Here is a 25682-nt window from a genome sequence, read left to right as displayed (position 1 = left end):
TTATGTTGAGGTGGGTTCCCTCTATGCCCACTTTCTGGAGAGTTTTTATCATAAATGGGTGTTGAATTTTGTCAAAAGCTTTTTCTGCATCTATTGAGATGATCATATGGTATTTCTTCTTCCATTTGTTAATATGGTGTATCACAATGACTGATTTGTGTATATTGAAAAATCCTTGCATCCCTGAGAAAAATCCCGCTTGAACATGGTGTATGATTCTTTTAATGAGTTGTTGGATTCTGTTTGCTAGTATTTTGTTGAGGACTTTTGCATCTATATTCATGAGTAATATTGGTCTGTAATTTTTTTTGTACTGTCTTTGTCTGGTTTTGGTATCAGGGTGATGGTGGCCTCATAGAATGAGTTTGGGAGTGTTCTTTCCTCTGCAATTTTTTGGAGGAGTTTGAGAAGGATGGGTGTTAGCTCTTCTCTAAATGTTTGATAGAATTCACCTGTGAAGCCATTTGGTCCTGGACTTCTGTTAGTTGGAAGATTTTTCTTTTCTTTTCTTTTCTTTGCGGTATGCAGGCCTCTCACTGTTGTGGCCCTCCCGTTGCGGAGCACAGGCTCCAGACGAGCAGGCTCAGCGGCCATGGCTCACAGGCCCAGCTGCTCCACGGCATGTGGGATCTTCCCGGACTGGGTCACGAACCTGTGTCCCCTGCATCAGCAGGCGGACTCTCAACCACTGCACCACCAGGGAAGCCCTGCTCTGATCTTTGTGATTTCTCTGCTTCTGCTAACTTTGGGTTTTGTTTGTTTTTCTTTCTCTAGTTCCTTTAGGTATAAGGTTAGATTGTTTATTTGAGTTGTTTCTTGTTTCTTGAGGTAGGCTTGTATAGCTATAAACTTCCCTCTTAGAACTGCTTTTGCTGCATCCCATAGGTTTTGGATCGTCGTGTTTTCATTCTCATTTGTCTCTAGGTATTTTTTGATTTCCTCTTTGATTTCTTCAGTGATCTCTTGGTTGTTTAGTAACGTATCGTTTAGCCTCCATGTGTTTGTGTTTTTTACATTTTTTTCCCTGTAATTGATTTCTAATATGATAGCGTTGTGGTCAGAAAAGATGCTTGATATGATTTCAGTTTTCTTAATTTGCTGAGGCTTGATTTGTGACCCAAGATGTGATCCATCCTGGAGAATGTTCCGTGTGCACTTGAGAAGAAAGTGCAATCTGCTGTTTTTGGATGGAATGTCCTATAAATATCAATTAAATCTATCTGGTCTATTGTGTCATTTAAAGCTTATGTTTCCTTATTAATTTTCTGTTTGGATGATCTGTCCATTGGTGTAAGTGAGGTGTTAAAGTCCCCCATTATTATTGTGTTACTGTCGATTTCCTCTTTTATAGCTGTTAGCAGTTGCCTTATGTATTGAGGTGCTTCTATGTTGAGTGCATATACATTTATAATTGTTATATCTTCTTCTTGGATTGATCCCTTGATCATTATATAGCGTCCTTCCTTGTCTCTTGTAACATTCTTTATTTTAAAGTCTATTTTATCCGATATGAGTATTGCTACTCCAGCTTTCTTTTGATTTCCATTTGCATGGAATATCTTTTACCATCCCCTCACTTTCAGTCTGTATGTGCCCCTAGGTCTGAAGTGGGTATCTTGTAGACAGCATATATATGGGTCTTGTTTTTGTATCCATTCAGCAAGCCTGTATCTTTTGGTTGGAGCATTTAATCCATTCACGTTTAAGGTAATTATCGATATGTATGTTCCTATTACCGTTTTCTTAATTGTTTTGGGTTTGTTTTTGTAGGTCCTTTTCTTCTCTTGGGTTTCCCACTTAGAGAAGTTCCTTTAGCATTTGTTGTAGAGCTGGTTTGGTGATGCTGAATCCTCTTAGCTTTTGCTTGTCTGTAAAGCTTTTGATTTCTCCATAGAATATGAATGAGATCCTTGCCAGGTAGAGTAATCTTGGTTGTAGGTTCTTCCCTTTCATCACTTTAAGTATATCATGCCACTCCATTCTGGCTTGTAGGGTTTCTGCTGAGAAATCACCTTAACCTTATGGGAGTTCCCTTGTATGTTATTTGTCATTTTTCCCTTGCTGCTTTCAATAATTTTTCATTGTCTTTAATTTTTGCCAATTTGATTACTACGTGTCTCTGCGTGTTTCTCCTTGGGTTTATCCTGTATGGGACTCTCTGCAGTTCCTGGACTTGGGTGGCTATTTCCTTTCCTGTGTTAGGGAAGTTTTTGACTATAATCTCTTCAAATATTTTCTCGGGTCCTTTCTCTCTCTCTTCTCCTTCTGGGACCCCTATAATGCAAATGTTGTTGTGTTTAATGTTGTCCCAGAAGTCTCTTAGGCTGTCTTCATTTCTTTTCATTCTTTCTTCTTTCTTCTGTTGTGTAGCAGTGAATTCCACCATTCTGTCTTTCAGGTCACTTATCCGTTCTTCTGCCTCAGTTATTCTGCTATTGATTCCTTATAGTGTAGTTTTTTTTTTTTTTTTTTTGGCAGTACGTGGGCCACTCAATGTTGTGGCCTCTCCTGTTGCGGAGCACAGGCTCCGCATGCACAGGCTCAGCAGCAATGGCTCACGGGCCCAGCTGCTCCACGGCATGTGGGATATTCCTGGACTGGGGCACGATCCTGTGTCCCCTGCATTGGCAGGCGGACTCTCAACCACTGTGCCACCAGGGAAGCCCTAGTTTAGTTTTCATTTCAGTTTTTGTATTGTTCATCTGTGTTTGTTTGTACTTTTAATTCTTCTAGATTTTTGTTAAACATTTCTTGCATATTCTCGATATTTGCCTCCATTCTTTTTTTGAGGTCCTGGATCATCTTCACTATCATTATTCTGAATTCTTTTTCTGGAAGGTTGCCTATCTCCATTTAGTTGTTTTTTGGGGGTTTTATCTTGTTCCTTCATCTGGTACGTAGCCCTCTGCCTTTTCATCTTGTGTATATTTCTGTGAATGTGGTTTTTGTTCCACAGGCTGAAGGATTGTAGTTCTGCATGCTTCTGCTGTCTGCCCTCTATCACATCTTTTTAATCTGTTCATATATTGACTTAGGTTGCTTCCCTATCTTGGCTATTGTAAATAATACTGCAATGAACATAGGGGTGCATATATGTTTTCAAATTAGTGTTTTTGTTTTCTTCAGAAAAGTACCCAGAAGCGGAATTGCTAGATCATATGGTAGTTGTGATTCTAACTTTTTGAGGAACCTCCATATTGCTTTCTGTAGTGGCTGTATCAATTATTTATATTCCCACCAACAGTGCACCAGGGTTCCCTTTTCTCCATGTCCTTGCCAACATTTGTTATTTTTTCTTTTTGATGATAGCCATTCTAATTGATGTGAGGTAATATCTCCTTGTGGTTTTGATTTGCATTTCCTTGATGATTAGCGATGTTGAGCATCTTTGCATGTGTCTGTTGGCCATCTGTTTGTCTTCCTCAGAAAAATGTCTATTCAGGTTCTCTGCCCATTTTTAAATTCATTTTTTGTTTTTTTGATGTTGAGTTGTATGAGTCACTTGTATATATTGAATATTAACCTCTTATCAGGTATATTGTTTGCAAATACCTCCTCCCATTCAGTAGGCTGCGTTTTCATTTTGTTGATAGTTTCCTTCACTGTTCAGAAGTGTTTTAGTTTTATGTCATCCCATTTGGGTTTTTTTGCTTTTGTTTCCCTTGACTGAGGAGATATATTCAAAAATATATTTCTAAAAATACAACATTGTGAATCAACTATAGTTCAATAAAATTTTTCAAAAATATATTGCTAAGACTGATTTCAAAGTGCATAATGCCTGTGTTTTCTTCTAGGAATTTTATGGTTTCCTGTCTGCATTTAATTCTTTATTCCATTTTTAGTTTGTTTTTGTATATGGTGTGAGAGAGTAGTCCAGTTCGATTCTTTTGCATGTAGCTGTTCAATTTTCCTAAAACCATTTATTGAAGAGACTGTCTTTTCCCCATTGTATTTCCTGTCTCCTTTGGCATAGATTGATTGACCATATAAGTGTGGGTTCATTTCTGGGCTGTCTGTTCTTTTCCATTGATCTATGTGTCTGTTTTTGTGCCAATGCCATACATTTTATTATTTTATTTTATTTTATCTTTTTTGACCATGCTGCGCAGCATGTATGGTGTGAGATAGGGGGTCCAACTTCATTCTTTTGCATGTGGAAATCCAGTTTCTTAGTACCATCTGTTGAAGAAACTATATCTTCTCCACTGAATGGACTTGATACCATTGTCAAAAATCAGTTGACCATATATATATGGGTTTATTTCTGGCTCTCAATTCTATTCCATTGATCTATATGTATATCTATATGCCACACTGTTTTAATTACTGTAGCTTTATAGAAGATATTGAAATTGGGAAGAACAAATTCTACAACTTGATTTTTTTCTTTTTTCATGATTGTTTTGGCTATTTGGAGCTCCTTGAAATTCCATATGAATTTGAGGATTGTCTTTTCCTTTTCTGCAAAAACAACTGTTGGAAATTTGATGGGGATTGTGTTGAATCTATAGATCACTTTGAGTAATATTGACATCTTAGCATCTGAATGTTATTAAATCTATCCATGGACATGGGATGTCTTTCCATTTATTTAGGTTTTTAAATTTCTTTTGGCAATGTTTTATAATTTTCAGGACACAAGTTGGTTAAATTTATTCCTAGATATTTTTTTCAAATCCATTATAAATGAATGTGATTTCCTAATTTCCTTTTTGAATCATTCCTTGCTGATATATGGAAACACAACTGATTTTTGTGTATTGATCTTGTAACCTACAACTTTGCCATATTAATTTATTAGCACTAGTAGCTTTCTTTGATTCTTTGGGATTTTTTAATACAGGCATACCATGGAGATGTTGTGGGTTAGGTTCCAGACCACCACAATTAAGCAAGTATTGCAGTAAAGCAAGTCATACAAATTTTTTGGTTTCCCAATGGGTATAAAAGTTATGGTTACACTATTCTGTAGTCAATTAAGTGTGCAACAATACCTTATTGCTAAAAAATGCTAGGCATCATCTGAACCTTCAGTGAGTCATAATTTTTTTGCAATAGTAACATTAAAGATCCCTGATCATAGACCACTATAACAAATATAATAATAATGGAAATGTTTGAAATATTGTGAGAATTAGCAAAATATGACATGGAGACACAAAGTCAGCAAATACTGTTAGAAAAATGATGCCAATAATCTTGCTCTTGCTCAATGCAGAGTGATCAAAAATCTTCAATTTGGGGCTTCCCTGGTGGCACAGTGGTTGAGAGTCTGCCTGCCGATGCAGGGGACACGGGTTCGTGCCTTGGCCCGGGAGGATTCCACATGCCGCGGAGCGGCTGGGCTCGTGAGCTATGGCCACTGAGCCTGCGCGTCCGGAGGCTGTGCTCCGCAGCGGGAGAGGCCACAACGGTGAGAGGCCCGCGTACCGCAAAAAAAAAAAATCTTCAATTTGTACAAAAAAAAATGCACTATCTGCAAAGTGCAGTAAACTGATGGAGATCTGCCTATATGTAATAGGGTCATGTCATTTGTGAATGGACATAGTTTTACCTTCCTTTCCAGTTTGGATCTATACTTGACAGTGTTGCATAATGTAAAACTTATTGTTTCAATTTTTTTAATTAATTAATTTATTTTTGGCTGTGTTGGCTCTTTGTTGTTGCACACAGGCTTTCTCTAGTTGCGGTGAGTGGGGGCTACTCTTCCTTGTGGTGGGCGGGCTTCTCATTGTGGTGGCTTCTCTTTTTACAGAGCACAGGCTCTAGGCACATGGGCTTCAGTAGTTGTGTCACACACAGGCTCAGTAGTTGTGGCTCACGGGCTCTAGAGTACAGGCTCAGTAGTTGTGGCACACGAGCTTAGTTGCTCCGCAGCATGTGGGATCTTCCCGGACCAGTTTTCAAACCCGTGTCCCCTGCATTAGCAGGTGGATTCTTACCCACTGCACCACCAGGGAAGCCCCCTGTTTCAATTTTTAATGCTCATTTTCTTATTATTCTTAAAGTGATTTTGGAAACTATTTTAAATTGAAATAGTATATATTGAAGAAATATGTAATCATTAATTAACGTAAGGGTTTTTTTTTTTCTTTTTTCCATAGATTTGGCTGGCTGATTGGTTGCTGAAAAATAATCCCAACAAACCCAAACTTTGTCATCATCCAGTTGCAGAAGAACCTTATTAAAATAAAGCTCTCAAAGAACAAATCACGAACTGTCTCACTGTAAAAGGCATGCTTCTACTTAAGAAAGAAGTAACTCCTAAGGGTTTAAGTAACTACATGTGACATAAATTATTTCTTAAAAATAAATTTTAAAAGAATAACTATTTCATGCAGCAGATAACATTATCTAAAGTAAAATATTGGTTTAGGGTATGATTTTTTTTTAATAAGAAAATTGTATTAGCAGGATTTAGAATGTCAACAAAGTAACTGCAACTTTTTATTTTTACAGTTACAAAGTGGTATTCAGTTAAGAGAACAACAGTTCATATAGGATGCAACAGAGACAACTGAAGATAATAAGATACCATTTCTATATATAACTGATTTTTGCTGTGCACCAACAAGAACCTACTTTAAATTTCTCTGCCAATTTACAACCTCCATAATGTACTAGGCAAGGTTAGTAGCTATTGAAAATACCACCAGGACAGGGGTAGCTAAAGACACATTTGGTAGTATGTTAACTATACACAAAAGACACTATACAGTTTAAAAACAAGTTTGGCACAGCTTTACAGTGCAAGACATGGTCCTCCATCTCTCTGAGGACTTTTGGAAAACTCTGAGAAGGTGACTGGGTACTTCTTGTGCTCCTTCTGGCAAGTTTGCCCAAAGAATGCATATGATGGTGCTTCTCGGTCTCTTAGGATATCCTTTCCCATATTTAGTTATTTTTCCTCCGTGAGTCACAGTCATCCAGTGCCCATCTGGCTCTCACTTGCCCTGGTGCTGTCTCTGTGGAGGAGCTCATTGTGTTGCAATGGCTGTCGATTTAGGATATGATTTTAACAATGATGTAAGCATTAAGTAATAGAAGGCTGATGTAAGATATTGCTTATTATTTTTTAATTTCGAGAAGATATGGAATTTTCGTTATATTTTCCCTAGCCTATATCTACATGCATAATTAATGCATAGTTCAGACAGCTGAGTTTAAAAAGTATAAGTATATAAATAATTACGGGTTTTTTCCGCTATCCAATAGTAGAGTGTTCCTATGAAACCTTTCGTAAGCTGAAAGGGTGTAATGTGAAGAATCAATTACCTTAGTTCACAAGTTGCTAACAGATTCACAGAATCAATTGGGATAAAGGCCAGGTGTTCACTGACAGTTCAAAGCTATCACGGCTTGATGCTGGGATGCTGAGTGTAGTTCCCTAGGAATGATATTCGTGGTGCTACTCTTGTTGCTCACTGTGCGCACTGCCTCTGAATTGGCTCATTGCAAAACAAATAGTTCTGTTTTCCCTTTTTGCCTTTTATCATAAAAGCAAAAATCCTCTTCAGATTTCTTTTGGTTAGTGAAAACAGATACGAATGCAGGTCTTTCGTAAGAGCAAAGTGGCATCAAGTGAACTTTCAGAAAGGGGGGCTACCTATATTTAGTAAAATGAAAATGGTTAGAACTCAATTATAGTTTTAACCAGTCATATATAATTATTTCCTCAACATTAATAAGTGCCCTACAAGGGTGACCGACAGTAGCATGACAACTCATTTCTGGTTGTATCACTGAAAGTCCTGCATGCTTTGAGGCCCCTTAATCCTTCACAAAATGGAATGATTGGTCCCTCTACCAAAGTCTTTAGGTTAATATTTCTCAATTATGTTTTTGTGATGAAGTGCTAGTTTTCAAAAAATGAAAAATTCTCAGTTATTAAAGAAATTTTAATTTACTTAAAAAAAGATCCAAGTTGTAAAAGACTTTTTTTAAGAGTAAATAATTAAACTGGCCTCATCTCTTCAGAAAGGCAATGTCATTATAAAACAAAAAATGGAAATGGGGAAGACCAAAGAAACACCTTAACCAAAAGCAATGAGTAGCTCTTGCCTAAAAAAACATCTATAGAAGACCTTTGGGGGGACAATTAAGGAGATTTAGATATGGACTAAATATTAGGTGATATTAGGGAATAATTGCTAAATTTCAAAGGGTCAAAATGATATGGCCATAAAAGGAGAATATCATGTTTAGGTTATGCATTCTGAAATTTCTAGGGGAAATTTTTTGATGATTGCAACTTATTTTCAAATGGTTCAGCAGGAAATATTTTTATACATGTAAAGATAAAGCAAAGTTAACAAAATATTAACAATTGTTCAGTCTAGGTGGTGGGCACTCTAGTGTACTATTCTTTCAACTTTTCTGTGCTTTAAAACTATTCACAAATGAAGTTGGGGAAAAAAGATCTGTATGTTATTATCAAAAGCTGGTGTTCAGTTTTTCACATTGTTGATAGGGAAACATTCAGATACTATATAGCTCTTGATTTGATATAAAAATGACATATACTAATCATCTATGATGTGTTTTAGCCAAACATGTGTACCTTAAAATTATCAAGCCTTTAGGCCCACCTTCCTGCTTACAGTAGTAGGAAATAATGTGGCCATCTGAATGATACCATAAAGAAGCAAAAATTTACAAGATGTGATGTTCTGTAAGACAGCTGCCTTGGTCTTTCAACAAATTGGTATTATGAGAAAAGGGACTCTTTTAGATTAACAGAGATGTGAGATACATAATCAGAATCAACACTAGTTTCTAGATTGAACCCACATTTATGCAGACAAGCTGCAAAGGACATTTTGAAAAAATTTTTATTTATTTATTTATTTATTTATATTTGGCTGTGTTGGGTCTTCGTTTCTGTGCGTGGGCTTTCTCTAGTTGCGGCGAGCGGGGGCCACTCTTCATTGCGGTGCACAGGCCTCTCACTGTCGCGGCCTCTCTTGTTACAGAGCACAAGCTCCAGGCACACAGGCTCAGCAGTTGTGGCTCACGGGCCTAGTTGCTCCACGGTATGTGGGATCTTCCCAGACCAGGGCTCGAACCCGTATCCCCTGCACTGGCAGGCAGACTCTCAACCACTGCGCCACCAGGGAAGCCCTGCAAAGGACATTTTTGAGATAACTGGGAAGATTTGAATCTAGACTGAGTATTAGATACAATGAAAATGTGTTGTCTTGGAAGGTAAAGATTGTTAACTGAAAAGACATGTTACGAAGCAATATGTACAGTGAGATCTTACTTTTTTTAAAATAAATTTATTTTATTTTTGGCTGCACTGGGTCTTCATTCCTGTGTGTGGGCTTTCTCTAGTTGTGGCGAGCGGGGGCTACTCTTTGCTGCGGTGCGCGGGCTTCTCCTTGCCATGGCTTCTCTTGTTGCGGAGCACAGGCTCTAGGTACGCAGGCTTCAGCTGTGGTTCATGGGCTCAGTAGTTGTGGCTCACGGGCTCTAGAGTGCAGGCTCAGTAGTTGTGGCGCACGGGCTTAGTTGCTCCGTGGCATGTGGGATCTTCCTGGACCAGGGCTTGAACCTGCGTCCCCTGCATTGGCAGGTGGATTCTTTTTTTTATAAAGTTTTAAAAATTTAATTTATTATTATTTTTTTTGGCTGTGTTGGGTCTTCGTTTCTGTGCATGGGCTTTCTCTAGTTGCGGCGAGCAGGGGCCACTCTTCATCGTGGTGCACGGGCCTCTCACTATCGCAGCCTCTCTCGTTGCGAAGCACAGGCTCCAGACGCGCAGGCTCAGTAGTTGTGGTTCGCAGGCCTAGTTGCTCCGCGGGATGTGGGATCTTCCCAGACCAGGGCTCGAACCCGTGTCCCCTGCATTGACAGGCAGATTCGCAACCACTGCACCACCAGGGAAGCCCTGGCAGGTGGATTCTTAACCACTGTGCCACCAGGGAAGCCCAGTGAGATCTTACTTTGATAAAGAAATACATATATATGTGGAATAAGATGTAGAAGGGTGCCCACTCAAACGTTATTATATAATCTCTGGATGGTGGGAATACACTGATTTTCTTATTTTTGCTTAGCTGTATTTTAATTTTTCTACAGTGTTCATATTACTGCTTTTGTCATTTTTTAAGGGTTTAAAAAGATAAATGTTTTAGTGGTTGTCAACATTAAAAGGGTTAGCAACACTTCCTTATTAATAGACTATCTTTAAGCTATCTAGAGCCATGATGTTTTACAAGTTCTCAGTTATGGTGTTTATATGAATTTTTGGACATATTCCCCCTGGGACTGGTGTGCCCACTGTATTTCAAAACACCTTTAACATCGTGTTGGGAAGACAAACTAAAATCTTAAAAACAAAGATAAATAGTGGATGGCTATATTTTGAGCAATGGTCAAGAGCATATAGGAAAAAGCAAATAGTTTTTACAATGAGATTCCAGCTTCAGGAGGTCATTTCCACCACAAGAGCCTCCTCTTGTGCAAAAAAGAGGCAGCACTGTGTATGGCAGAAAAATTCTATACTGGAAGTCAGCTTCAGTCGCCAGACCTGCCATTTGTTTTTGGGTTTTTTTTTTAAGTGGAAGAAAAAAATAGAGAAAACAGACTAATTTGAGATACATTTTGGAGGAAAAATAGATAAAAATACATGCAGATGGAAAACAATGTAGTTAGCCATAGGATTTTTAAACTTGGGACACATTTGAGGTCATTATTTCATGGGCCAGAACTGGAAAGTATAGCATAGAATGAATAAGAAAATGAGAAGACTGCCTTCTGACATAACCTGTCAGGTGGTATCAAAGTCCTGTGTACACATTTGTTATTGTTAAGTAGTGGTGGTTTAATGCATTTCTCTTGCACTGAATGATAGTGTGGTATTCTGGTTAAAAAAGATATACCACTTCATTTAGTTTCTTTCTCTAGGACTCAAAGAGATCATAGAAAAAAGCAAGCAAGCATGCAGCTCTCTTATGACTTGGGACTAAACAGAAGTTTAGATTTTTCTTTACTTCTTTAGAAGTTTAGCTCTGGGATGACATGTAGAAGCGCCCCCCCCCCCACCACCACATTTGGAGAACCCAGGGCAATAGTTTATCTGCCCTGGCTTAAGGGTGCCACAGATTAGCTTGATTTGAAAGTGTCACAGATACTTTCTAGAAGTACTTTTCCATCTCAGAAATACTGCCACTTCTCTCTTGTTGTTAACTCTATGTAAGAACTATTTAGATTAAGCTTTGAATTTTTATTCAGAGATGGTTCAATTCTTCTTTGTTTGCTACTTCTTTGACTTTAGGTGCTTATCTTGGGTTCTTTATTTTTGTTAGTCCCCTTACTAATAACATTCACTGTACTAACTTTGCACCTTTCATTTACTTTACAGAAGTTAACTAAATCTCAGAAACTCCCTGGCTTATGAGAGCCTTTAGTAGAGAAGTTCACTTCTAAATGTAGAGTCCAGTGATTTTTGGCAATTTCAGATAAATACTGTAAGGGAGATAGCTTTCTCCCACCTCATTGAAGGACATGACTAAAGAAAAAAATCTTTGTGGAGCAGTCCAGCATAGTTTTCCTATTAAATTAACTACATACTTTAGTCCATTGGAAAGGGGAGATTACTAAATATGATGTCTGTTCCTTTCCTGCTTCCAGGATGACCCAGAAAGTTCTCTCCCCTCATCCAAATCAAGGGTTGATGACACTGCTGTGATTGATGCCTTTTGTTCCCAGACCAAATTGTTTTTTATAGCCCACCCCCTGCCAGCACTTTCCAAAGTGCCACTGCCATCAGCTCCAGAGGGAGCCCCTTCCTCAGGCTTCCTGGCCAGCAGCTGCACTGTGATGGCAGGGAGCTCGGAATGGGAGGAGAAAGCAGCTTGCAGACAAATGGGCAGCTAATCCAACCAACAGCCCATCACTAGAACCATAAAAAAAATTCCTTTTTTCCCCCGCTTGCCTCATCTGCATTTCTTGGCTGAGACGGCGATGGAATGCTCCTTGGAAAAGTTATGGCTTCACATAAAGCAATCTCAAATTTCCCTCCCTTTTTTTTCTTTCTCAAACAATTCTACTTAGCCCAATATTGTCAAATCACTACAGACCTTACCAGTAGTAAAAGGACAATAAGGGAATAGTAGGAACAACTTTATGCTTATAAATTTGACAAATTAGGTGAAATAGACAAAGTCCTTTAAAGACACAGCTACCAACAATGTGTCAACCTAAACTACAATTTCTGGATCCTTCTTTAAACTTTCTGTCATCATTGTTTGGATCTCTCAGTGCTCAACTTTTTAGTTTTGAAGCAGCCCTACTGAACTTACTTAGTAAGCATTCTCAACTGTTCTACTAAGATCTAGTTACTTTTCAGCTCAAGTTTTCTAATTTTGGGATAGAGAGGGTAAAGCTATTTTTTAAGAATAAGCATCTCAGGGGTTAATAAATCTTATTTTAATCAGGATTATAAAATCCTGATCCTTCTGGGTGGCCTTTATGTTGGGACCAGAATGACAGCCTCTCTGGTCTTTATCTAGTGTTCCTAGTCTTTGCCAATGTGAGAACATTTCAAGGCGTCTTTAACATATATATGTGGTTAGAGCCTCTTGCACCATAAAACGGTTAGCCACGGACCCACATAAAACAGTCAGTCTACAATGAGGTTGAAGCTTTCGAAACAAGCACATCCTTTTCAGTGGTGCTTGCTTTTATAATGTGTCATTTAGCAAATGGACTGTGAAGAATTAGTCATGCCAAACTTCTAACCATCCGATGACTAGCTACAGACTAAACGTCCCAGATGAAAATTTTTAGATTTTAAAGCTTCAGTCTTTCAAAGTTCAATTAAAATAAAATATTTACTAGGAACCCCAAGTTCTAGTCTAACTTGTTTGCACATTTCAGAGATACAAGTTCAACACGTAAGTAGCAAACCATTATGAGTTCCTTCATGCCTCTCAGGGATGGTTTGAGAAAATGGATTATTTGAAACCACTGTAATCTTTGTGGTAAGAAACACAATATACTAAATTAAGTCAAAATGTAATATTTTTAGGCACATTAGTGAAATCACACTGTTATATTCCTCTTTCTGTTGCTAATATTGTACGTCCAACCTGAACACACTCTTGTATTTAGGAAGCCAGACCCTTTGTCTAGCTTCCTGTAGGTCTGGGTGCCCTCAACCTGTCCTCAGCTCTTCAGTAGTTACCTAGGTCTGAGGCCTGACCCTGGGATCTCCTATGCCATCTGAGCTGACCTTTTCACTGGATTCCATGCGCTGGTATCTTCTTAGAATACTCTTCTTCCTTTTTAGAGCTCTATTATTTTAAAATTCTCCTCATCTTTTTTCCTGTCCTCATCTTGATCATTTCCCTTTATCTTTATCAGTGAGTTCAGTATTCTTGACCATAAGCTGCTATAAAGATCTTGATATGTCAGTTATATTGCAATATGATTTTTAAAAAGATTTTGAAATTATGAAGCACATCACAGAGTGAAAGAGTTAAAAAGAGTGTGCCAACATGTTTTCTTCCTATTCAGTTTGGTCAGGGGAACCCAAGTTGAATAGACATTGTCCGTATAGAAAACAGGTTTCCTACTTCCATGGGTAGCTGTTTGAAATTAATGTTCACTACTTTGTAAAAATCAACAAATACTTACTATCTTGTATATACATAATATGCTGGAAAAATATTTTATAGTTGTTAATCTGGCATTCAGGGCTCCCACAGACTGGTCAATGCTTATCTTTCCAAACATATATCCTCAGAACTTGCCGTATGGACACTGTTCTAGCTAGAGTGTTTGGTTTGCTCGCCTTGCCCATTCCTAATTCTGTTCATTTGCTAAAGCCATTCTTTGCTTTACTCTGTCATCCTACATCACAAACACTGAAGATTCTCCTATTCTTTTATGCTTGTATAATTCCTAGCCTAGGAGACAATTTCATATAGTTTTGCTCTAATACAGCTTAATTGCTGACTTATCTGGCACTTAATAATATACTCCTTTGACATAATGTACTGGACATATGGTGAAATGGTTTAGCATTTGGCCTTTGGAAACAGCAAAGCAGTTTTCTATCATAACTCCATGACTTCCTAGCTCTGTGACTGTGGGAAAATTTGCTTAACCTCTCTGAGTCTGTTTCCTCCTCTCTCTACTGGGGATAATGATAATACCTACCTTACAGGGTTGTTTTAAGGATTAAATGTGTAAAAGTACCTAACAGTGCCTTGTGACACAGAGTAAGCACTCAGTTAAAGTTAGCTATAATTTTTTACCTCAGGTCTTTTTCTTTAAACTTATATATGGACTCTCTTCACATCATTAATGGAAGGATTACTATCTGTCGTTACCTATTATGTGCCAAGCACTGTGCTAAGCACTTTCACTTATGTTATCTTAATCCTCACAACAATCTTGAAGTTAAAACGATTTGATGGGGGCTTCCCTGGTGGCGCAGTGGTTGAGAGTCCGCCTGCCGATGCAGGGGACACGGGTTCGTGCCCCGGTCCGGGAAGATCCCACATGCTGTGGAGCGCCTGGGCCCGTGAGCCATGGCCGCTGAGCCTGCGCGTCCGGAGCCTGTGCTCCGCAACGGGAGAGGCCACAACAGTGAGAGGCCCGCGTACCGCAAAAAAAAAAAAAAAAAAAAAAAAAAAAAAACGATTTGATGTAGAGGCCATATCTGGGAATTATTAGAGCTGGGGTTTTGAACTTAAATTTGGCTCTAAAGCCTTTCCATTACTTAATGGTGGTTCTTCATAGACATGGGAAACTTCCTGTTTTTCTCATAGGGCCAACTGAGTGTTGTGTATAAACCAAGTTCATTCATTTAATGGATTTATTGTGTATAAATTAATGAAGTGGGACTTGGGGCTTTACTCCATTTATGCTATTGCTTTTTGTGGCTGACAGTCATAGGTTTTCTTCCTTCTTCACTCAGAAAGTGCTTCCAAACCCCTTTTCATTCTCCGTATTACTAAAGGCACTGATACCTTTATTTACACTTAACCACTACATGCTCTTGCACATCAACTTTATAAAAAAAAAAAGCTTTGCTAATTTTATTTATTTATTTATTTTTTTAAAGGGAACTTTCTTTCTTTCTTTCTTTCTTTATTTTTGGCTGCATTTGGTCTTCACTGCTGCGTGGGCTTTCTCTAGTGTGGTGAGCAGGGGCTACTCTTCATTGCGGTGCATGGGCTTCTCATAGCAGTGGATTCTCTTGTTGCAGAGCATGGGCTCTAGGCATGCAGGCTTCAGTTGTTGTGGCACGAGGGCTCAGTAGTTGTGGCTCCCAGGCTCTAGAGTGCAGGCTCAGTAGTTGGGGCACATGGGTTTAGTTGCTCTGCAGCATGTGGGATCTTCCTGGACCAGAGCTTGAACCCATGTCCTCTGCATTGACAGGCAGATTCTTAACCACTGTGCCACCAGGGAAGCCCACTAATTAATTTTAAACCACCTAATCCAACCCCTTTATTTATAATTGAAGCAAACAAGGCTCAGGGTAGCTAAGAGACATGCCCAAGGTCACACATAAAGCTAATGGCTGATGATCCATGTTCTTGGCTCATACCCAGAGTGCTATTCATTATACCAGGAACCCCTTGAGAAGAAGCACTTGAAAATATTATTGTCATAAGCAGTTAAAAACCTCCACCTGCCATCTTACTTGTGGTGGTAATTTAATAGTAAATCCTTGTAAAATATAATGTACAAAGAAGCTTCCTTCTGCACTAAATTCAAATGAGTAAAATCTAATCATAAGACTCTGTGTACATGAAGAACATCTGACTATTGCTATTTTACAGGCTATATGTTTCATGAAACCAGAAGGGGTTCTAATTTATTCTGTATGGCAATTGGCATGGGACATCTTATAAAGGCCAGAACTGTCAGGATAGAAAAATTTAGAGGCTCAGAATAGAACTTTAGAATTTGAAAAAAATGTTGTGAATATCTAATGTAATCTAATCAAATTCCCTTCTTTTTTATAGTAAAGATTTTGAAGCACAGAAAGTGATTTGCATGGCTTTACAGTAAAATCTGTGGCAAAATCAGCAGCACTTTTCCCACAATACTAAATTACCTCTCTTGATTACCTCAAAATTAAATTGTGTTGATTGTCACAGAAGATTGCAGGAATAAATCCTTTTGGAAAAATGTAAGACAACCTTCAGGGAACTAAAATTAAACATTACCTTAATCTCCTTTTGGAACATGAACCCCATTATTATTCAGGCAACTTCATTGCATGTGCAGATTTTCTTGGCTTATTGATAGTCCTTATGTGTTACTGGCAGAATTGTTTTTTCACCAGAAACATCAGACTTCAGAAAGAGAGAAAAATGGAATTATTCAGCTAAATGGGAACTTTCAAAGTCTCCAGATTGTGATCTATTCTAAAGTGGCCTCGATTTTTCAGCAACTTTCTGGACATGGAGAAGAATCAGAATGGGAATCATTCTCTAAGAGAATCAATGATTCTTTTCTAATGTCTTAGCCGTAGAGACAACAAAACTGTCTGGCTGTTCAGTAGAACTTTAACAAAATTTTCGTCCTTGCTGTTTTCTTTAGGTTGTGGAATGAGTAGGTACACCTATTGGAGCCCAGAATTTGAGAGAAATGTTGTATTATTGTCAATTTTTAAAGAAAATTTCATTCTTCCCAGTTTGTGCTCATATAGATTCCTGCCTGCTTTTTTTTTTCTGTCACACCATACTACCCAGTCTGCGTCTAAAAAATCAAGACGAGAAGATGGCAATCAACATATGGCACAATGGGGAAATGCATCCATACTCTCAGCTCAGCCCTGTCCTTCAAACTCTGGAGATTATTGAGAGTCAACCCCAGGACACTGGTGAGTGTGGGAAGCTCTTGGAGGGGTGAGGAGTGGGAGGGTGCCAGGAGCCTGAAAGATCTTATGAAAGCGCCCTGCCTAGCTGGCCTAGGATTAACCCGTCATTTCCCAGCCAGAGCTACTCCAGCTGTCTTGCTTTCCAGGGGTCTCTCATGTTAATCTGTGGAATTGACCAACTGAGTTTGACCGTGACTGGCTTTGTTTTGCAAAACAAAATTGGTAAGGCAGGCCTCATGCTGACTGACTGAATGGTGTCATCAACCCAATTCAAGGGGTGCCACAAAAGCAAGGAAATGAAACTTCAATTTCCTCCTCATGTTAAATGATAGCTTATCATACCAATTATGACCCTTCTGCAGCTCAGGGCAAAGTATTTTATTGCTTTTTTTTTTTTTTTTTGTGAACAGCCATAAACCACTCTCTTCTACTTTTTCCTCTAACCCCTACCCCCACCCCACACCTGATTAAGGCTCATTGGAAAGGGCTAGTCTCTGTCGTCAAAGGACAGAGAGCCAAAGCCTCCTTTTTTACCCCTACCAACCTGTCATGATTTTACCTTGATTCTAGGAAGTACGAGATTTGTTTTAAAGCAAAACAGAAACAAACAGCATGCAAGGAAGCCTTTCTGGCTTCAGAGCACCCTTTTAATGTTCAGCTCCTCTCACTACTTGGATGAGTTTGCCTCAGTTTTGGGCCAGGCAGAAATGGGTTGCTTTCATCCCTATGTTCCTACTGCCCCTGTACACACTTTTTTTTTTTTTTTTTTTTTTTTTTGCGGTAAGCAGGCCTCTCACTGTTGTGGCCTCTCCCGCGCAGGCTCAGTGGCCATGGCTCACGGGCTCAGCCGCTCCGCAGCATGTGGGATCTTCCCGGACCGGGGCACGAACCCGTGTCCCCTGCATCGGCAGGCGGACTCTCAACCACTGTGCCACCAGGGAAGCCCCCTTGTACACACTTTTATTAGAATATTTATCACACCACGTTTTTATGGGCATAGGTGTGCTTTCCTTCTTGATTGGGAGGGAACGTGTCCCTTCGTGTTTACCTCCCAGACAGGCACCTAGCACAGTCCATCATGACCCATAGAAGACATTTACTGATTGAATAGATTGATGGAGGCCCCCCACAAAGGTTAGCTCTTATATTTCCCTACCTGCTGGCAAATCTGTATCCATCTGTTCCTAAAATCAAAAAGAGGCTCAAAAAAAAAAAAAAAAAAAAAAAAGAGGCTCAGTTGCTCAGGTTATTCAATAGGCACTTGTGGACGTCAATGGGAGAGGTGTGGTGCTTCTTTGGACCTGTGCCCTCTTCCCTTCACTTCCTACTCCTTTTAGGAAATCTCACTTACTCCCATGGCTTCAGAAACTCTCTCTGTATTGGCGACTCTTAAGTTTGCATCTCCATCTCAATTTTCTTTTCTAGTTTATTTAGTATCTTTCCCAGACTTAATAGCCAATTGCCTGCTTGATTTCCACTTGAATGTCTCAGAAAAATTTCTAAGTTAATGTGCTTGAAATGGAACTCTTGATCCCCATCTTCCCATTAGCCCTAACCTGGTCCTCTCATTTTGCCTATGTCCGTAAACAGCACCACCTGCCACTCAGTTACTAAAGTTAGGAAACTGGAAGTCACCCTAGATCCTTCCCCTTCTCTCACCCATCACATCCAATCCATCAGCAAATTTTATTGGTTCTACCTCTTTTATACATACTGCCCATCTTCCTTCTTCCCTCTGTTCACTTTATCCCTACCTTAGTCCAAGTCACTATCAGCTCTTGCCTGTCTTAATACAACTGCCTCCTTGTCTTCAGCCTTCCACGCTTGACTATTTCCAGATAACAGCCAGTTTTCTTACAAGGTAAATAGGATCCTATCATCCCCTAGCTTAAAATCTTTTAATGGTTTTCCATTTCTCTGGAACAAAATTCAGACATTTTACTGTGACCGATTGGGTCTTCAATGATCTGACCCCTGCTTACTTCTCTAAGTTCATCTCATGCCACCACACGCAAAGCATTCTTCAGTCATATCAAACTTTTATCAGTTCCTGGAATTTTCCAAGCTCTTTTCTGCTTTGGGCCTTATTGCTTGTTAATGCTTCTCTCTGAAATATGTTTTCTTGAAGCTCTTATAACTAGTTCCTTTGGTATAACTTTAAATGTCAACTTCACAGAGAACCTTCTCTGACCACTTTTTCTTAAGATGTTGCCACCTTGTTATAAGAACCCTACTATTTCCATCATGACACTTATCTCAATCTGTAATAATCTGTTTTTTAACTTGTTCATTGTATGTGTCCTCCATGAAAATACTAGTTCCATGAGGGCAGAGACCTTGTCAATGTCATGAACTTCTTCATCTCTCGCATTAGTGCTATGCCTATAACAGAGTATGTGGTCAAGAAATGTTTATTGAATGGATGAAGTGGGTTATAAATAGGAGGACTATATGATTGCCATCAAACAGTACACTTTTTGGAGTGAAAGGAGGCGCAATTACAATTATACTTGGGACAGCAGGCATAAACCATGAAGCAATAGGAAGAGCAGTGGATTTCTAGAAATATCAGCATCCAAGATGACTCTGATTTTGTGCCCTTCAACATTTTTATTCAGGTGAAGCCAATTTAAGGTGAATACCGAGGAGGGGGAAAAGGGGTACATGCCATGAAGTGTAGTGTAGCAGGGGGAATGAATGGGCTGACTTTTTCCTTTGCTTTGGGCTCAAGTGGTAATGGTATGTTTGGGAACCTCAAGTGTTCTCTTTAAACTTAAAAATTTTTTAATATCACATACCATATACAAGACCTCCCCCATCAGTTACCTGTCTGAGTTACTGCCTAGCTGATTGGTCCTGAGAGTATTTTGGGCCACTTCCCCCACCCCCAAGAGCAGAGGTCCTAGCAATTGCTTGAACTTGGAATTAGGAGACCTGAGGTCTATCCTCAACTTGACCTTTAACTAGGCAAATGACCTTGGGCAAATGTCTTTCCTCTTCTGTAAAGTGAGAGGTTTGTAGGAGATGGTCTCTTCCATCTCTGAAATTCCATGACCTGTACACTTAACACCACCTTTGAGCAAGACTGGCTAGTGTCTGGAGAGCAGTAATCACCCACCAAATGCAGAGTGTCGTGAGAGGCTTGCAGAGGCACCAAGGTGGGTAACATGGCCCTACCTCCAAGGAGGAGACTTGTCAGCTCTATTGTTGAGGCATAGAGAAATACATAATGCCTAGATATCATAGGCAGTGAAATTTAGATTCTTTCAAATAAATGGCAGGTCATTTCAAAGAGCAGATAGACCTTAAGGAGGGAGTATTTGAAGTTGAGGAGGCAAAGGTATCTCAGGGAGGGAAATGGTCTCAACTGAGATACAGAAATTGCATGGGAATGGCATATACAGAGAATTGTCATAACCTGGTCTAGCTGGAACTAAGGAAGCAAGGAATAAAACTGGAAAAGCAAAATAGGAACAGTTACCTCTGGGGAGGGCAGTGAGCTGGGGGAAGAAGGGAGTGAAGGTATTATTCACTTTTTGGTCTGTTTACTTCTAAATTTTTTGGATTTTTATGAGATTATATTCATAGAAAAAAATTTTTAATGTTTACAATAAGATAGTGTCAAGTTTAGGAGACTTGAAATGTCAGGCCAAAGAACTGGAATTGTATTCTCTAGGACATTGCAGGCTTTTTGTTTTTAATCAGGTAATGATGAATTGAATGTAGTGTACTAGTAAGATAAGTATAGTAGCATTGTGTTAGGTGGAGAGTTGAGGGGCAAAATATCAGTTATTGAGTTAGTGCAAAATTCAGGTACAATATGAAGAGTTGAGCAGAGGGACGAGTGAGGGGTGACTCATTAGTAAGCCTTAGTCACTCAAAGTTTCATTGGATTACTGATGGAAGCAGAGGAATCATAGAGAAAATCAATTCTGTCACTCAAGTTGAAACATCCTGTGGAATATTAGAGCTGTGGTGCCTAGACCTTGCACAGAAGTGGGGATTTTGGAATCATCAGCACAGAAATAAAACTGGACTTTTAAAGTAGCTAAATGCTTCACGGGTGAGAGCAGAGAAGGAAGTGTGTCCTGTCAGTTTCATGTTCTTGCCCCGCACTGCCTGCAAGCCTCTAGCACAGGAGGACCCTGATGACTGAGGTTCCAGCTGATGCAGCTGGGAATCAAGGCTACTTGGCTGAAATGGAGGGGTTAGAAATGAACTTGGGCCATGGAGAAATGCAAGTGGGCCTGATGGGGCAATCAAAGCTCTGTGACAGCCAAGCATAGGCAGATTCTTCAGATACTTGAGGGCAAAGAGGTGATGGCAATTGAGGTTTGAGAAGGGTTTCTGGCTCACACCCTCACCTAACCCCTCACAGAAATCCAAAGCTGGTGTGCATTTGAAGAGGGTCTAAGAAAAAGTGTGTGAGAGAGAATTAGTGAAAAACTGAAGTAATTAGGGTTATTCGGCTTGGAGAAAAGGAGTATTTTGAAGGCCTCAATCCATAATGAGAGGTCCTAGAAGATTTCGTAGACTTAAAATATATCAGTGCTTACTCAGCCATAAAAAGCAACGAAATTGAGTTGTTTGTAATGAGGTGGATGGACCTAGAGTCTGTCATACAGAGTGAAGTAAGTCAGAAAGAGAAAAACAAATACCATACGCTAATGCCTATATATGGAATCTAAAAAACCGGTACTGATGAACCTAGTGGCAGGACACGAATAAAGATGCAGACATAGAGAATGGACTTGAGGACACGGGGGTGGGGTGGGGAAGGGAAAGCTGGGACGAAGTGAGAGAGTAGCACTGACATATACACACTACCAAACGTAAAATGGATGGCTAGTGGGAAGCAGCCACATAGCACAGGGAGATCAGCTCAGTGCTTTGTGGCGACCTAGAGGGGTGGGAAAGGGAGGGTGGGAGGGAGGCTCAAGAGGGAGGGAATATGGGGGTATATGTATACTTATAGCTGATTCACTTGGTTGTACAGCAGAAACTTAACACACCATTGTAAAGCAATTATATTCCAATAAAGATGTAATAAATAAATAAATAATAAAATAAAATATAGCAGTGCTGATTCAGTTAGGCATGCAGCAAATTTCCTAATAGGCACTTTATCCCAGGGAGGGAAGTACTAGCTTCTCCCTCCCTCTCTGATGGTCTTTCAACACAGAGTGTAAAATGTGCTTCTCTTCCTTAGGCCTTAGATTAGGAGCTCTCCTATTAAGAAGCAGGTAGCTGAATCAAGTGATCTCTTATAGATTGCAAGAAGCTCCTGATGAAGAAGTGGCCATTTTAGGATCCCCTAGTCCTATCATAGGTCTAGGCAGGTATCTGAGAATCTGAGAGGAATGCGCACCACCTTTCCCTTACCCACATCCCACCCACCCCCTACCCATATTCCACTTCTCTTACCCACAGCCTCCTTCCTCCCTCACTGACCAAGTGCAGTTTGAGGCTTCCCAGAGCCTGGGCCTAATTTCTTCAGTGCCTTCATTGGTCATCATACATTCATTTCCTGATAAAAAGGGCAGCCTGGCAGGGTGGGCAGGGCACCAGCCATGGAGAGTGTGCAGGGCCCTGGAGTCTAACGTTCAGCTATCTCACTTGGTGATACTGGGTGCGGGGGAACTTTCCTCCTCTAAACCTAGCTTACCTCCTCTGGTAGGGAATGCAACCGAATTAAAATGGTGTAGAACACTAGTCCTACCCGAAGGTCTTTAACTTCTTCTGGAAGTCTTTGCTCTGGTCTTTCTTTTCGTTTCATCCCCCACACTTCAAACCTCATTATCTGGGCCCTTGGTCACTGTCTTTTGTGATCAATGATATGAGTGGTATGTGATCTGGGGCTAGAAATTTGTCTTTCTGTCTTTCCTGTATTTTTTTCCTCTAGACTCTAAAATAAACACCCCTCTTTTGACATTCCTTTGAAACTTTGACCTCTAATGTAGACCACAATGGTTAGCCTTTTTCTTTGAGTACCCCCTGGAGAACCAGGATTCTGCCCTCCCAAGTCAGCAGGAGCCAGGCTATCTGCTTTATCATTCTAAGGAAGGCCTTTGCAAGTCAAAAGTTAGGTTTCTTCTTTCTGGAGAAGGGCTGAGAAATGTGACTCTTCTACTTGTAGCAGAGGGAGGAAAAGGACACCTTTCACTGCATATAAATGGAGTCATTCTACAAAGCTGTCATGACAGCTGGAGAATGTCGCAAGAGATCCCTGGGGTCCCAGAGTGTAAGTGGTATAAAGGAAGAGTATAGATTTATGTGGTAATAGGTCCGAATTCAAATCTACCTCCATGTGTTTAATTTTAGGTTGGGTGCTTAACTTCTCTGAGCCACAGTTTCCTCAGTAGTAAGAGGGGAATAATTGTAACTCTTTAACTGGATTGTTCTGAGGATTGAAGGAGATAGTATATATTAAGCATCTGACACTTAGTAGGTCCTCAGTTACTCCCTTTCCACCCTTGTGATCACCCACCAGCAAGCCCTGAGGAGACTGGCAGGGGACCATGGGAAACTCTGGGAATAGGCCTTAGGGTTTTCTTAATTCTGCCCATGGCAAAGATCAGACAGGAAGAAAAAGGAGAAGGAAGAGGAGGTGGAGGAGGAGGAGAAAAAGTTTTGTAGGGGCCTGGCAAGCATAGACTGAGAAAATACAGGCTTCTGTTCTCCAGGCAATGTGAATCAGTGCCTGGATTTACTGAAATGTGGGACTAGGCTCATGGACAGGTTTCTCTCATTGAGTCAATTCCTTTTTCAGCAGCTTTTCAAGATCTACTATCAGATTGTGGCTGCCAACCTGCCTGTCTTGGGCCCTGGACCTATCAAACACGGGGGTTTTACTGTTCTGTCACCTTAATGATAGCCAGCTTGTTAAGGATGAGCCAAAAGGGAAGGAGTGTAGGGTTGTAACTAATGAATCTGAATGCCACTGTAATGCCTTGGAATGAGTCCTTGACAGGAAGGTGATGGATGCAGAGAAATCCAAATTCCTTTAGTTTCTGGCCCAGGATCCATGTAGGAAGATTGGTTGATGTGATTGATTGCCATGAGGGTAAAATGAATGAGGTTGGAAGAGGCTTGGGAGGAGTGGGACTATGAGCTTTTTGGGGAAGTAGGCAAACTTTTCATGGAATTCCCAATTGTTCTCCCATAAGATTATTTGGGAATGTCAACAAGGTCCTGGGGAAAATGTCAAAGCATCAGATACCTGGGGTCTTTGGATGGAGATTCAGTTACGAATAAAGAGAAAAGTCTAGTTTGTTCAGTTCCTTGGCAGTGTTACAACTCAGGTTTCATGAGTAATTTGGCATCTGTGTTTATTGTCTATGTTTATTGAGGGTTTTGAGGGTTCAACATCAAGCTAGATAATTTTTTTTTTTTGTCTGAGCCCCAGGGAAATAATCTTTTCTTTTGGTTGCCTATTGCTTCACCACAATTTTTGTGCTTGGATGGTATCTCTCCCATTCTCCCTTCTACCACTGCCACCACTACCATCACATACACACACACACACACACACACACACACACACACACACACACATACACACTTCTTCGTTGCTAACTGTAGTGTGTTTTTTTTAACCTTCCTTAGAAGGAGGGAGGTAGAGGAAATCTTCCATTTCCTTGACATAGGCTGCATTTTTATGGATTTCTCTTTATCTCTGGCTTCTGGCATCTGTGGTAGTTTTAAATGCACAGAAGTAATAGATACCAGGGTAGACTTTCAAGGCACCTGCTTATGTTTCCTCCTGAGATGCCAACTTCCTTAATGAACATTTCACCTTTTTTTTCACTCAAACAAAAAAATGGATTGGTTATTCCCTGCTGACATTAAAAAAATAACTTACTATTAATTTTTTTGATGACAAAAATATTTGTTTATTGTAGACAAATATAAAAATACAGAAAAACACAAAAAGGAAAACAAACCACTCTACTTTGGTATTACATGATAGCTAATATTTTCCTATTTTTAAAACAAAATTGGGTTCATCCTGAACATGCTGTTTTGTAATTTACTTTATTCACTTAATTATATCATGCATGTTTTTCATGTTACTAAATATTTTTCAGAATATTATTTTAATGGCTAATATTCCATTGTATAGCCATGACTTAACTAGTTTGCCCTGATGTTGAACGTTTAAATTGTTTTTTAATTTAAAACATTAAGCTAAGAATGTTTCCCCACTCTTGGTGACCAGTCATTTTACTTGTTTATTCAACATATTTGAAATACGTCCCCCCTGCAGGGTGCTTGACCTTTGCAGAGAGGGGAGACTCCAAAGGCCAGGATGCTCAGATTTAGGAGACCAGTGGTTGAGCCCCTAGGGCTCTCTTTATGGAAACTACTCCTCCGCCAAAGCTTACCAGTAGAAGATGTAGAAGTGTAAATGAGGAAGGTAGAATCCACAACTTTCCTAGTCTCTTGCCTTGGGGCCCACGTCCTTGGTGTACAGACACCCCAGGAAGCCCAAGTTAAGAGAGCAAACACACTTTGAATATGATTCAAGTTCGAAGGGCTTGCTTGTTCCTCAAGTTGCTTAGGTTGCATTAAAATAATACTTTCCAAATTCAGAAATCTGGATTCTTTTCCTATAGGCCAGTTCTTGGGTCTCAATTTTATTATCTGTCAAACACTGATATCAAGGGGCTTGGATATTTCCAGTTTCTCCTTTTAGCCTTGTGTATAATTGGGATATAGAAGCAGGGTTTCTCATTCCCTTTCTGATTCTAAGGTTTCCAAGGAGAGAAATAAAAGGTCTCAATTAAATATATATTCTAGAAGCATTTATTGCAGAATGAAGATGAGTTCCCAATCT

The 25682-nt window shown here is 39.7% G+C and overlaps 1 protein-coding gene across 1 annotated transcript in view; it reads left to right on the top strand.

Annotated features, from left to right (window-relative positions):
* The window catches only part of NME5 (NME/NM23 family member 5), a 33128-nt gene extending 26891 nt beyond the window's left edge, over positions 1-6237 (top strand). Inside the window, exon 6 of the mRNA XM_079917006.1 lies at positions 6108-6237. Within this exon, the coding sequence (XP_079773132.1) occupies positions 6108-6191 (84 nt within the window). The 3' untranslated portion in view covers positions 6192-6237. The remainder of the gene's footprint in view (positions 1-6107) is intronic.
* The last annotated feature ends 19445 nt before the right edge of the window (positions 6238-25682 follow it).

Source organism: Stenella coeruleoalba, assembly GCF_951394435.1.
Source record: "Stenella coeruleoalba genome assembly, chromosome: 3".
Classification (NCBI taxonomy): Eukaryota; Metazoa; Chordata; class Mammalia; order Artiodactyla; family Delphinidae; genus Stenella; species Stenella coeruleoalba.
The sequence above is the reverse complement of the archived record's forward strand: the minus strand, read 5'-3'. Positions and strand labels throughout refer to the sequence as shown.